The sequence below is a fragment of the Jaculus jaculus genome, chromosome 12 (assembly GCF_020740685.1).
Source record: "Jaculus jaculus isolate mJacJac1 chromosome 12, mJacJac1.mat.Y.cur, whole genome shotgun sequence".
Lineage (NCBI taxonomy): Eukaryota > Metazoa > Chordata > Mammalia > Rodentia > Dipodidae > Jaculus > Jaculus jaculus.
Genome location: NC_059113.1, coordinates 100,566,541 through 100,581,591, shown reverse-complemented (window position 1 = coordinate 100,581,591; position 15,051 = coordinate 100,566,541). Strand labels below are relative to the sequence as shown.

General features: G+C 46.8%; 1 protein-coding gene across 6 annotated transcripts in view; it reads right to left on the bottom strand.

Moving 5' to 3' along the window:
* Trim2 (tripartite motif containing 2) overlaps positions 1–15,051 on the bottom strand; it is a 192,862-nt gene that overhangs the window by 60,869 nt on the left and 116,942 nt on the right. For 2 of the 6 annotated variants that reach the window (XM_045130713.1, XM_045130714.1), the window contains exon 1: positions 4,746–4,991. The exons of the other annotated variants lie outside the window; for them this stretch is intronic. In XM_045130713.1, coding sequence (XP_044986648.1) covers positions 4,746–4,748 — 3 coding nt within the window. In that variant the 5' untranslated portion in view covers positions 4,749–4,991. Of the gene's footprint in view, positions 1–4,745; positions 4,992–15,051 lie in introns of those variants that run through there. 6 annotated transcript variants of the gene reach the window in all.

Sequence of the window (15,051 nt, the reverse complement as noted above, 5' to 3'; positions counted from 1 at the left end):
AGTCAGCTTTTCCAGCAAATAAAAACCTTCTGATATGCCAGGCGTGGTGGCACACGCCTTTAATCCCAGCACTCGGGGGGCAGAGTAGGAGGAGCGCCATGAGTTCGAGGCCACCCTGTGATGACATAGTGAATTCCAGGTCAGGATGGGCTAGAGCGAAACCCTACCTCGAGAAACCAAAAAAACAAACAAACAAAGCAAAACCTTCTAGTACATTCACAGGCAGGAAGTCATAAACCACTTGGTTGATCTATACCTCACAATGTGCCACCCTTTGCCAGTGAGGACAGGGAGACACCTGCAGTTCAAGGCACAGGTTTAAAAAAGAAAAGGAAAGAAAAGCACAACTTAAAGGCAAGTGTTTTTAGTTATTTTTTTAAAAAAATTTTTTTATCCATTATTTATTTATTTATTTGACAGTGACAGACACAAAGAGAAAGACAGAGGGAGAGAGAGAGAATGGGCGCGCCAGGGCTTCCAGCCTCTGCAAACAAACTCCAGACGCGTGCGCCCCCTTGTGCATCTGGCTAACGTGGGTCCTGGGGAACCGAGCCTCGAACCGGGGTCCTTAGGCTTCACAGGCAAGCGCTTAACCACTAAGCCATCTCTCCAGCCCTGTTTTTAGTTATTTGACGTCATGAGCCTATTACAGCTCACCTGTAATTGAACTTGCACTGTTACTGAGGGCTCAGCTGGAAGAAAGAGGGCACTCCGGTGAAGCGAAAACGGGGTGACCCACTTCCAGTTAAATCAAGCCTGATCCCATTTTGTAAATCAGAACACTAGATGCGGTTCTGTACTGGGGGGACCTGCGGGGGGTTCCTGTGGGAGGAGCATGTCTGCTAGTAAAGGAACCCCATCCTTTCTTCTGTCCCCAGGCAAGGGTGTGTCCAGCCTCCCCAAGACTCAGCTCCTATTTCTGGGGTTCAATGTATAACGGCTTCCCCCCATGTACTAGCTTCTCCATATGTTAGTTGAGTTTTAAACTAAGTTTTCACCTTTCCTTTTTCTTTAAAAAAAAAAATTATTTATTTATTTGAGATGGTGTGTGTGAGAGGGTGTGTGTGTAAATAGGAGTGTGCCAGGCCTCTTGTCACTACTAACTCCAGATGCGTGCGAATACTCTGTGTGTCTGGCTTTATGTGAGTACTGGGCGACTGAACCTAGACCGGCAAGGCTTTGCAAGCAAACACCTTTAACCGAGCCAACTCTCCTGCCCCCCCCCCCGCTATTCTCCCTATAAACGCTGCCTCCCTAACTTCTTTCCTAAGCATAGCTGGGTGACTGTTGGCCACTGCCTCCTCTATAGAAATCCTCACCGTCTTGGGCTGGAGAGATGGCTTAGCGGTTAAGCACTTGCCTGTGAAGCCTAAGGACCCCGGTTCGAGGCTCGGTTCCCCAGGTCCCACGTTAGCCAGATGCACAAGGGGACGCACGCGTCTGGAGTTCGTTTGCAGAGGCTGGAAGCCCTGGCGCGCCCATTCTCTCTCTCTCCCTCAATCTGTCTTTCTCTCTGTGTCTGTCACTCTCAAATAAATAAATAAAAAAAAAGAAAAGAAATCCTCACCGTCTTAAGCTTCGCTTCAGTGTTCTAAATTCCAAAGGTCTGAGCGTATGTCATGGAGTGTTAATGTGTGTGATGGAGTGGTAAGAGGTTCAGCCAATTGACACATTCACCTGTGATACCCTGGGACAATCAAGATGGGGGGGGTCCTCTTCTCCCTGCATCCATCACCGTGTCATGACTGCCCCCTGCTTCTCTCGGGGACGGCACAAAGAGGATGAATATTCTGAGAGCTCAAGCCAGGCGGGGAGCGGCCGCATGGCTGAGCGGTGGGGATCTGCTCTGGGGGCTGAGAGACTCTGACCAAAAGGGAGAGGAGAAATTCCCCTCCTATCAGAACCGCACAAACCACACGAGTAAGTCTCCCTCCCTTTGGTATATAATAGAAGCATGTGATCTCTCTCTTCTTGGCTACAATAGGTGCACCTTTCAGCTCGTAAATTCTTAGGCAAAATCATGAAAAGTGCTTAACAGAAAAAAAAAAAAAATGGAGGATGTTGAGATTGAAAGAATAAGAGGTTAGAGAGGGGCCAGAGAGATTAGCATACACAACAGATAGATAGACAGACAGACAGACAGACAGACAGATAGATAGATAGATGCTGGTTCCTTCAGTGATGCTATTTGAATACCTGGCTCTTTTTCTCACCCCTCGCATTTTCAGTTTTGATCTAAGTCTCCAAGTCCTAGGAGGGAGCCTGACGCACTGAATTCCACAGCCTGCACAATAGAATCAGAAAATCCTCATAGGCACGCCGTAGTAGAGCGCACTGTCTTCTGACACTGAAGCCCTCATGTAATGGAGAAAGGGACACACGTGGCCTCAGAGAAAAAACTAAAAGCCATTAATATTGCACAAGTTATCATTTTGATATCCTTCAGAAGTAATTCACATAATTAAAAAAATATTTTATGTATTTATTTGAGAGACAGAGGTAGAGAGGCAACAGAGAGAATGGCTGTGCCAGAGCCTCCAGCCACTGCAAATGAGCTCCAGATGCATGCACCACCTTGTGCATCTGGCTTACGTGGGTCCTGGGGAATTGAACCGAGGTCCTTTGGCTTTTCAGGCAAACACCTTAACTACTAAGCCATCTCTCCAGCCCACATAAATTTTTTGAACGGGGGAAGAACACCATGATAAGGACCGGGCATGTAGCTCAATGGCAGGAGTGCTTGTCTGGCAAACACGTGGCCCTGCTTTGGAGCCCAACAAGGGAGAGAGACAGAGAGAGAAACCGAAGAGGGAGACAATTTAGTAGCAGTCTTTTTTAATTTAGAAGCATATATCTTCTATATGTTTTAATAATACAAATATTTGGTTGTAGTATGTCTTCTCAGAAGCATAATGGAAAAAAGGCAAGTGTCTTAAAAACTAAGCTTTAGTAAAATTTTCAAAAATTGCTACCTGTTTAGGATTTCTTCCTATGTAATGTAGGCAGATAAGAGTGTTAAATTTGGAGAGATGAATGCCAAAATATATCTACCCATATTTTCAGCTTTAAAACAAAGAGTGTTTTGCTTTATCTCATGATCCACAGAGTGCACTACTCTTAGTTATCCTATACATTTTAAAAAATTCTCTCAGTTTTGTCATCGTCGCTGTGGTGAAATGTGTGATTTTCTTTTTAAAAAAATGTGTGGGTTAAATATACTGCATTCATCTATCCTCAAACAACACATTCTGTCAGAATTTTTTTTTTTAAACATTCATCTTGTAACCTTTGCAATGCAAATCACTTGTGCCTTTCTAGGAGAAAATTGAGAAGAGATTCTGGTGGTTTAGGAAGGGGGGGGCTGATGGCCTGGCATCACAGAGCGGCTTTCTCATGCCATGGCCCTGGCGGCATGAAACTTCTCATTGTGCCTGTGGCTTGCTGGGGAGTGGCCTGCATTATTTAACACTACACTGGGTCGGAACAGTGTCCCCAAACAAGGAAAGACCTCCGAAAATAGCTTCACACTGGGCACAAACAGAATCCTATTACCTGAGAAATCAATTTTAAAAATCTCCTTCCATACTGTAGGGTTTTTTAAAAAAAATCTCTAACAATTTATTCATGAGGACTAAAACTGCTGTAATATGACCTAAGCTGAAGAAATGAACTGATACTTTTAACACGTCTCCTCCTGTGTCTACATCTTGAGAGCAATGACATTAAACCCATGTTTTCTTCAGACACGAATGTTTCATGCTTTGGTTACAGAACCCATTTGTGAAGCATTCAGTTTTTAGTTGGAAATAAATAGGCTTCCTGCTTGCTCTCCTATTGCTGTACAATAAAGGCTAATGACAGGGTGGGGCATTCTTAGAGAGAGAGAAAAAAAAAAAAAAGAAACAACTCTGACACAAAAATTACCCATGATTTGGGGAAGCAGATCTAAGAGCCAACCTAAGGATTCACCCCAAGCCCCCCACCCCCACCTGCAATGTTACCATTGAGCTCCACCCAGATCTGAGTGCACTTCCAAGCTAGGGAAAATCTGCGAGCATTAAATTATCTGCTGCATGGTCCTTTGCAGGTCATCAGCGGCACCCAGAACTCTGAGGGTCGAGCCATGCATTATGAATGAATGGGTTTCCCATGGTAACGGGGAGCCGCAGCACTCAACCCCAGGGTTCTCTTAACCCAGGGCAGGGTGGGGGAAGGGTGGAATCGCACGCATATCTCCCCCACCCTGGGGAAGACATGCTACCAATTCATCCCAACAGAAAGATGCAGGGAAAACAGTTCTATTTAAAAACAAGTCAAGAAGACATGGGAATACAGCCCAGTAAAAGGAACAGCCTAGTCAGTTCGCAATAGGACTGGGAAGGCCATTTTGCATGCTTTCTCTCCATTCTTGCTACTTTGATGCTTTTGTTTAAGCAGAGTGAGAGTCGGCCGGTGTTTTGCAATTCAAGAGGATGCAGCATCAGAGAGAGAGAGAGAGAGAGAGAGAGAGAGAGAGAGAGAGAGAGAGGAGAGAGAAGAGAACTTACCCACCTAGCATACCGGTAAGCAATCAGGACATTTAGGACCTACCCATTTCTGAAGACAAACAGACTTGTCAAAGTACATTACAATCCCTTTAAGCCTGCCGCTGCTGCGGCTGGCTCCCCCAAACAGAACAATGCGCATTCCCGCTCCCAGCTCAAGTTTGGAAACCCCATGCAAAGAGACGGGTTAAAATTCCCTACCATGCAGCACAGCCATCCTCAGAAGCCCAGCATTTCTTCTGCCTTAAGGAGTGAGGTGCAGCTCATGAAGCAGAACAGAAGAAGAGGGGGGAAAATGGAGGAAGCGAGAGAGGATGCAGGAAAGTCGGCAGGAGTGTTTTCTGGATCACGAACAAGTGGGAGACCCTCGTCGGTATTCAGACCAATCAATCTCTATCTCACAAGACATCTTTCTCTCTGCCCCCCCAGCCCCCCACCCCCCAGCGTCTGTTGAAAAGACTGCAGCGAGCCAGGCGGCAGCAAGGGATGATGGGATCGGGATGCAGCAGGAGCTGAGCGGAGATTCGCGGCTCGCTGGTTGGCTTCCCCTCTGAGTCAGCAGTCAGCTGCTCGCCAGCTCCCGTGCGGGCCGCCAGGCTCCATGCCCACGTGAAACTGCAGGATTAACACCCAGGAGGGGCGAGAAGCGCAGGCCTCCATTGCAAACTGGGACCCAACCGGTTAAGAACTCCCTCGAAAGATGCGCTGATACACCAAAGAGGATGCAGGAAGAAAACTTAAGAGTGCAATGCCTGCACGTTTCAAGTTCAGCTTTACAGGCGTGTCTTGGGTGAATGTGATCTCACACACTTTCAATCAGTTAATGCAAAGAAAAGAGAAATCTATTCCTTTAGACGTTTCACAGGAGCCTGAAACACAATGCAAAGTTATTTAAAATTTTTTTCTTAATATTTTTATTTATTTGCAGAGAGAAAGAGAGAGAATGGGTACAGCCTCCAGCTTCTGCAAATGAACTCCAAATGCATACACCACCGTACCTGTTGGTTTACTTGGGCACTGGGGAATGGAACCTGGGTCATTAGGCATTGCAGGCAAGTGCCTTAATTGCTGAGCCATCTCTCCAGCCCCACAAATGCAAATTTTACAAAACGCAAACACGGTCCAGTTCCACAGATCTCTACTAGCTATCCCACACTACCTACCTACTGCCTACCCACGCACCCCCCCAAAAAAAATCTATGAAATACAGTTCTACCAAGTTGAACAATGGAAAAGAAATCAGTGACAGTTGCCTTGGGTGGCAGCAGTGGGACAGGAAGTCCCATTGGGAATTCAGTAACACCAACAGGTCCTGAAATGCATGGACATGCCAATTTGGGCATGCCATTTTAGGAGGGCACAATTCTCAGGCCAGCTTAGCCCGGTAGGGTTTTTTTAATTTTTTTTTTTTTTTGGTCATTATTTATTTATTTATTTGAGAGCGACAGACACAGAGAGAAAGACAGATAGAGGGAGAGAGAGAGAACAGGCGTGCCAGGGCTTCCAGCCACTGCAAACGAACTCCAGACGTGTGCGCCCCCTTGTGCATCTGGCTAACGTGGGACCTGGGGAACCGAGCCTCGAACCGGGGTCCTTAGGCTTCACAGGCAAGCGCTTAACCGCTAAGCCATCTCTCCAGCCCCTGGTAGGGTTTTGATGATTAAAAAACAAAAAACAGCTTCATTGAAATATAATTCACATACTATACTTACCGCCTTTTAAATACTGTACGCACATAATATACATGCCCCACTTAAAGCATACACCTCAGGGGGGTGTGGTGGCTCACAATTATTACTCCATCAATGAGGAGGTTGAAGTCGCATTGTCACAAATTGGTGGCCAGCTGTGGGTTATATAGTGAGTTCTAGGTCAGCCTGCTCTATAGACTGAGATCTCAGCCCCAAATTGATAACACTAACACTAGTATTATTGGTAATGGGAAAATATATACATCAACGCCTTTTATTATATTTACAGATGTAAGCAACTATTATCAAAGTCAACTTTAGATCATTTTCACTGCCTCAAAACACAACATAATTCTATGCCCCTTAGCCTCCACCCCTACCTTCATCCCTTATAGTACTAAACAATTGCTAATCTACTTTCTGTCCACAGATATGTACTTGTAAAAGACTTTCCTGTACACATAGATTTCTCTGTTTTAGACTATGACGTGAATGAAATCATGTAAAATGTGGTGTTACGTTCCTGGCCCTTTCACTCAACACATTTTCAAAGTTCATCCATTGTTGGAGACAGCTTCATGTTGCTGGGATGAACCTCCAAACGAGACAGTTTATGGGAGGAACAGGATTTACTTGAAGCGTACAGATCCAGGGGAAGTTCCATAATGGCAGGAGAGCCTGGCCCCCTTTCACAGATCCGAGCAGAGAGACACAACCAAACAGCAGCAGGGACCCAGGTAGAGCTTAGTCTGCTCTGCAGACCTTCAGGCTGGAATGAGATCTGCCCCCAAACACACCTTAAGGCTGGACCCCAGGATCCACCCCCCAGTGACACCTCTTCCAGCCAGGAGGCTGGAAATCCAAGTGACAAGCTTTAATAAAACTCATGAGTCTATTGGGGGACCTACATTCAAACTACCACATCCAGGTTGCAACACAGGTCAGTATTCCACTCCCTTTTATGGACAAACTATAGTTAAGTGTATGGATAAAGAACATTTAAATTATCCATCCTTACTAGTTGATGCACATGAGGGTTCCTTTTGCTTTTTGGTTACAGAGAGTTAAGACCAGTTCCTGAAACTACAAGCAGGCTACCTATGCCCAGGTTTACACGGTTTTCTTCCTAGGACTGGCCATCGCACAGACAAGGAGTCCTGACCTCTTCTTACTCAGCTACGGAGCCCATCCCAAAGCCAGGCATTGAATACCGATCCTTCTCCCAGCACAGCCCTGCTCCTGACTTCTCTCCTTCTCTTCCTGCACCCAACCTGAATATTTGGGAGGTCTCTGTTCTCAGAAGATGATGGAGAAAGGGGAATCCTTGATCTTTCTGCTGAGCTTATAGACAAAGAAGATTCACTTATTCAGTCACTTACTTCAACGAACACTTAATGTCTGATGTATTCCAGGCACACAGTTAGCATTAAGGATACAGAGAAAAATCTAGCAGATTCTGAGCCCTTAGACAGGTCACAGTCAGTGGGGCATGTTGTCTCTTGCCTATAATCCCAGTACTCACAAAGTTGAGGCAGGAGGATTGCTGTTGAGTCCAAGTCCAGGCTGGGCCACAGAGTGAGTTCTAGGTCAGCCCGGGGTTCCATGAAACCCAGCCTCAGCCTCAGGATATTAGATGCCATGGCCAAGGCTCTCGGTTGCTCAACAAAACTAGATGGTAAGCCCATAACGTGGAAGACACCACATGCTCAGCAGGTCACTGGGAAATCAAGCTGGAGCTGACTTCAAAGCCTCCTCCCTGTTGACTAGCTGTCAGGATGCTGGAAAGAGTTATGCAGCCTGTTGGGGGAGAAAACTCATCAACTGTCTTAACTAACAATGGACCCCGAAAGCTTTAAAGTTGGCCAGCCAGGCCAAATGTGCCAACGGGGGCAATGCTGGCATATCAGTTATGAAGAAAACTGCTCTCTGATTGGATTTGAGGCCAGCTCCATGGGAGGGCATTCTTGCCTGGTACCAAAAACCTAATGAAAAGCCTATGGTTGGGGAGGTTATAAGCCCCAGGGGGTAACCTATTATTATCATTTGGCTAAATGTATTTATTATGTCCTCCAAACTGCCCTCTAAATATTTATGTTTTTGCCCATACATTCATACTACCCTCACTTTTGGTTAGAGAAGCTTCTCTTTTTAGATGGCAGTGATCACTGGGGAGACACAAAACTCATCAAAGTGCTGAGAAGAAATGACAGTGGAATGTGTTCAGCCCGAAGGGAGACATTCTATCATGCCACCCAAGGCTCGTCTTCACCTCCTCCTTCCCCTGCCCAAATCCTTCCACACCGTCAGGGCTCAGTAAAGCCCATCAACCACACCAGGAAGGACTCTCTGGCTCTTTCTCCAGCACCCCCCAGCCCCTCCCACCCCAAGGCTGGACAGAGAGTCACTCCTGCGAGTCTCACAAAATTCTTGGCTAGAACTTGTGGCATGGGGCTGGAGAGATGGCTTAGTGGTTAAGGCACACACCTGCAAAGCCTAAGGACCCAGGTTCGATTCTCCAGGTCCCACGTAAGCCAGATGTACATGGTGGCACATGCATCTAGAGTTTGTTTGCAGTGGCTAGAGGCCTTAGCATGCCGATTCTCTCTCTCTCTTTCTGTCTCAAATAAATAAATAAATAAATAAATAAATAAATAAATAAATAAATAAATAAATAAAATTGTGGGATGCTCCTCCTTTTATCTTTGGCTCCCTAGTACAATACTTGTCACATAATAGGTGCCCAATAAACAGGTGAAAGATGGCAAAGGCCTCCGACAAAGGAATGCATGGCAGAAGATAACACAAAAGTCAAAGGTCAGCTCAGAGTTGAAAAGCAATTGGACCAGAGACCGTTAGGGAGTGACGGCTTTTCACATCTGGTGGGTAGTTTGTGAGTTAGAAGCTGCTTCCAGCGCATTTGCTCTGGGGTTTCAAGGTATCCTTCCAGGCATACCCAGGCTAGGTAGAGAAGGCTATGATTCTAGAAGAAACTAAGGTTTAGAGAAGTCAAGAGCCCAGCCAAGGGGAGACTACATTATATAGTAGACGTGAGCTAGGCCATAATGCTTCTGCAGGATGGGTGAGAGAAAGGACAGTAGCCTGGAAATTCTAAGCTCAACGGCAGAGCTCACATCTGGCAAGTCAGCTTGTTCCCCCAACATAGCAGCAAACAAATAAAAACTGAAAAGAAAATGAAAAGAGAAAAGGTCCAAGATGGCCTCAATGGGCTGGGATAATGTGGATCAAAATGAATTAGTTAGAGATGCAATGAAGCCAATGTCAATTCAAGAACTTATGCTAGAACTGGCCTGGCCTTGGGATAACCAATGAAATGTCATACATTTCACAGATGGCTACGTGCCAGGAAGTACATTAGGCACTGATGGCAGAAAAATAAATGACAGGAATAGAACTTGTCAAAATCACCCCTGGGGAAAGGGCTTCCTGCCTCCAGCTCACAGACACATGGTTTGGGTTTTAGGGATAAGGACAGCCCTTGCCAGGGAGCCGGTGTCTGAGACACAAGGGACTTAGCTCGAAGAAGACCCAGACTGAGAACCCTGCACTTTCTGCCTAGAATTTCAGTCTCTCTCCAAGACTACCCATGCTGCTTCCCCATCTGAAGCTATGTCTGGGTGATATCTGTCAATCATGGAATAGTAGAAAATCAAGGCTTGCCTCACTCCACACCTGGCCTTCCTTTAATAACCTCTGAATTCATGAGACCTTTTTCTGACACATTTCCCGTGTTGACTTGTGTCGAACAACCAACAAAAATTTGAATCAATTAACCCTCTCCAAAAAGAAATTTCTGGGGCTGGAGAGATGGCTTAGTGGTTAAGGTGCAGGCCTGTGAAGCCCAAGGACCCAGGTTTGATTCTCCAGGTCCCATGTAAGCCAGCTGCACATGCACCTGGAGTTCATTTGCAGTGGCTAGAGGCACTGACTCACACATTCTCTCTCTATCTCTTTCTCCCTCTAATAACTAAATCTTAAAAATGAATAAATAAGCTGGGTGTGGTGGTGCACACCTTTAATCCCAGCACTTGAGAGGCAGAGGTAGGAGGATCACCATGAGCTCAAGGCCACCCTGAGACTATACAGTGAATTCCAGGTCAGCCTAGGCTAGAGTGAGACCCAACCTCAAACAACAACAAAAAAGAATTTAAAAAAACAGGGAATTTCTGGGCTTGGGTGAGAACTCTGCATTTAAAGGCAATTAATTGCTTGCAAAGCCCCCAGGCCCAGATTTGACTCGCCGGTACCCACATAAAGCCAGATGCACACAGTGGGGCATGCATTCGGAGTCTGTTTGCAGTGTCCAGATGTCCTGGTATGTCTATATATTTTTTTCTCTCTCTCTAATAAATAGAGGGTTTGTTTTTTTAAACATAAAATAAATTTTCAGTGGTCTGGCACACTTTATTGTTACAGAATGAAGGCGTTTAAACTATCCCACTGTAACTGTCTAGCGTTGCGCTTGGTATTAAATTCCTTAGTCCACGCTTAGTGGGTTTTATCATTCTATTTTCCTACATGAAAGGTCTATTTTCAGTCATTAGGAATCTCTCCCTGCCCCTAAATCGGGGTCAGTGGTTTGGAACTCTTCACTATATATTCTCAGGAACCTGGAATGTGGCGTGTGGAAGCAAGGGGACAGATTTGTTCAGAACAACTGGATTTTCCCTTATATTATTGGTTTCTATTATGTGGGTTCCCTGGGACTGCTGTACCAAAGTAACTCCAAACTGCCATGGCTTAAGATCACAGAGATTTATTCTTTACAGTTCTGTAGACCAGACATCCAAAACCAAAGCGTCCACAGGACCAGCCTCCCGATGAAGCCTTTCGGGGAGGATCCTCCCTGGCCTCTTCCAGCTCTGGGCACCCACAGGTCATTTCTGTCTTCCTGGGCATGACGGTGTCCTTTCTGTGTGCCTCTGAGTCTTCACAGGGCATTGCCCTCGCCCTGTCTCTGTCTTCTCCTCTTAGGACACCAGTCACATTGGACCAGGACCCACTGGCGAGTGAGCTAGCTCATCTGAACTTGGTTATGCCAGTTTAAAGATCCTACTTCCAAATAGGACACCCCAAGGCTTAGGACTTTGATGTATCTTGTAAGGAACACAAGTCAGCCTAGAGAGCCTACTTTCCCACGGCTCGGTGCCTTTGCAAGCGCTACACTTAAGCTAGCCCAGAAGTGTTGTATCTTTGCTTATGGTGTGCACTAGTAATGTGAGGTTGCAACCCAGCAGTGAGGACCTGCAGGAAAAGGAGCAGCGAGTTTCATGGGTCAAGAACTCCCGGGCTGGAGAGATGGCTTAGCAGTTAAGCGCTTGCCTGTGAAGCCTAAGGACCCCGGTTCAAGGCTCCATTCCCTAGGACCCACGTTAGCCAGATGCACAAGGGGGTGCACGCGTCTGGAGTTCGTTTGCAGTGGCTGGAAGCCCTGGCGCACCCATTCTCTCTTTCTCTCTATCTGCCTCTTTCTCTGTCTGTCACTCTCAAATAAATAAATAAAAATAAACAAAAAAATTAAAAAAAAGAAGTCCCGTCCACATTGGTTCTCCTCCAGTACACTGCTTAGTAGGGGAACACACAGATGCCTCCGAAGCATATCTAGCCTTCCTTGTTCTTTGTCTTGCGGAAAGACAAAGCAAGAACAACAAACAAAATGCTCTTTTGTTCTGCCATTGTTTAGCCCGGATAATTCAAAGTCCAATGTCTCCCTACTGCTAGTATCAGAGCTTCTCCCCGCGCCGGTTCCAAACTAGACACTGCTGTGCACGTCAGAAGTGTGTGCTGCTTTTCTCGACCATTTATTTTACTTCATTTAAAAAAAATATTTTGGGCTGGAGAGATGGCTTAGAGGTTAAGCGCTTGCCTGTGAAACCTAAGGACCCCGGTTCAAGGCTCGGTTCCCCAGGTCCCACGTTAGCCAGATGCACAAGGGGGCGCACGCGTCTGGAGTTCGTTTGCAGTGGCTGGAAGCCCTGGTGTGCCCATTCTCTCTCTCTCCCTCTTCTTTCTCTCTATGTCTATCGCTCTCAAATAACTAAATAAAAAAAAATGAACAAAAAATATTTAAAAAAATATTTTATTTTGAGAGAGAGAGAAAGGAAGGAAAGAAGGAAGGAAGGAAAGATGCAGATAGAATGGGCACATCAGGGCCTCCAGCCACTGCAAACATACTCCAGACACTTGCACCGCCTTGTGCATCTGGCTTACATGGGTCCTGGGGAATTCGAACCTGGGTCATTAGGCTTCGCAGGCAAGCAACTTAACAGCTAAGCTATCTCTCCAGCCCTTGAATTTAATCCTTAAAATGAACTAAAATAGGATTTAGCAGTTAAGGCGCTTGCCTGCGAAGCCTAAGAACCCGGGTTCAATTCTCTACGTCCCACGTAAGCCAAATACACAAGGTGACACATGTGTCTGGAGTTCATTGGCAGTGGCTAGAGGCCCTGACACGCCCATTCTCTCTCTCCTCCTCTCTCTGTCCCAAATAAAAATAAACTAAAAAAATTAAAAAAAAAAACAAACCAAGAATTAAATTCAAGGTGGTGCCAGGTCTCTGCTTGACAGGTGCCAAGGATGCCTTTTATGCCTGACAGGCAAGTGTTTTCATCACTGGGCCACACCCGCAGTCCAGGCTGGGATCTGGACTCCGCAGGTCTGCGCGCCTGACTCCGCCCAGGGCGACAGGAGTCCCGGCTGCCTGGAGAATCCAGTGGGCGATCGAGTGGGTGCGCGGCTCCCAATGCCTGGTTTCCCTCCGCCTTCTGTTCCTCTCTCCCGGTTTCAGACAATGAAGGACTTTTCAAAGGCAGCGTGGAGTGCAGGGGGAACATTGCACACTGTCCTCTGTGCAAGAATTGCTACCTCCAGGACTCAGCAGACAAGCACAGTTCTCGCGCCAGGATACCCAAGTCCCAGGAGCATCTCTGGCCCCAGCATCCGTCTCTATGGCAACAGGCACCTCCCCCGAGCGAGGGAGGGAGGCAAGGTGGGAGGCGGCTCTCCTCCACCCACACAGCGATGGCTCTGCTGGCTAGAATTTCTTTCTGCCCACCCCTCTTTATAGATCTCCTTTTCGAACCCTATTCCTCACCGGAAGTCTGTTAAAAGAACTGAGTGACATCTTAGTGGTGGGTGTTGGGCGCAGGGAGTGACAGCATCCTAGGCTGTGAGCCACCCCCAGGGACCGGCCCTGCCTGGACCTCCCGCAGCCCCGTGGATGCTCTTGGCTCTACCGGGACCCAGCGTGCCAGCGGACGCGTCCTCTGGTGCTGAGGAATCAAGGGGTGACCTCCTGCAGGGAGCAAGCCTGAGTTTGCGGAGGACTCCAGTGCTCAGGGTTTTAACTCACAAGCTGAGGGCAGAGGGTCCCGAGGCTGCCTACTCCCATCTGTCATCTGCAAAAAAAGGGGGGATTTGGCCAGGCCTGGTGGCCCACGCCTTTAATCCCAGCACTTGGGAGGCAGAGGTAGGAGGATCACCTCGCTGTGAGTTCGAGGCCACCATGAGACTCTATAGTGAGTTTCAGGTCAGCCTGCGCTAGAGTGAGACCCTACATTGAAAAACAAACAAAAAGGGATTTGTCTGAAAGTCGATGGGACATCAAGCCTCAGGGTCTCGCCCACCCCAGTGTCAGAACCCTACAGTGAATGTCACTGTGTGGCTCTAAGGATCAGGATTTGCTCTGTAGTAGACTCCCTTATTTGTCAATGAGTCCCAAGATCCCTGTGGGTGCCTGAAAGTGTGGGTGGCACTGAAGCTTGGATATGCATATTCCCATACATATAATGTTTACCTGCGATAAGGTTTCACTTGTAAGATTAGACACAGCAAGAGATTAATATCAATAACAATTAAAATAAAAACTATAACAATAGACAATAAAACTTTTAGTGTACTCTCACCTTTTTACTTAAAAGAAGCACTTCACAGCTTCTATGTTTGACAAAAAAATGGGGGGGGGAGTTTCAAGGTAGGGTCTCACTCCAGCCCAGGCTGACCTGGAATTCACTATGTAATCTCAGGGTAGCCTCGAATTCACGGCGATCCTCCTACCTCTGTGTCCTGAATGCTGGGATTAAAGGCGTGAGCCACCACACCTGGCACAGATTATTTTTATTCACTTATATGCACGTGGGGAGGGGAGCGAGGGTGCCAGGGTTTCTTGCTGCCAGATGCGAGGAGCAGTTTTTGCATCTGGCTTTTATGTAGGTGCTGGGGAATTGAACCTGGGCGAACAGGCTTTGCAAGCAAGTGCCTTTAACCACCGAGCAGCTTCCCCAGGCTACAGCTTCTCTTTAGCATACCCAAACTGCTAAACTGCACTACATTTGCACTGTGGGGGTCATGTTTAAGTATAGAGTACACTATTTGCACACAGGCACTGAGATAGCATTACATTGGATCTACAAACAAGGCAGACAGCGTACACAGCGTGGATACATATGTGGACAAAGACATGACCCATGCATGTCCTAGCATGTGTTTGCGGCTCAGCTCTGCCATTTACAAGTTATATGGCTGGGTAAGTTCACTGCTATGTCTCTATTTCCTTATTAATGTAATATGGGAAAACTCTTACTACACAGGGTGGTGATGAAAATTAAATGGTCTAGTGTATTGAAGAACCTGAGCCGGGCGTGGTGGCTCACGCCTTTAATCTCAGCACTCGGGAGGCAGAGGTAGGAGGATCGCATGAGTTCGAGGCCACCCTGAGACTCCATAGTGAATTCCAGGTCAGCTTGAGCTAGAGTGAGACCCTACCTTGTAAAACCAAGATTAATAAATAAATAAAGAAG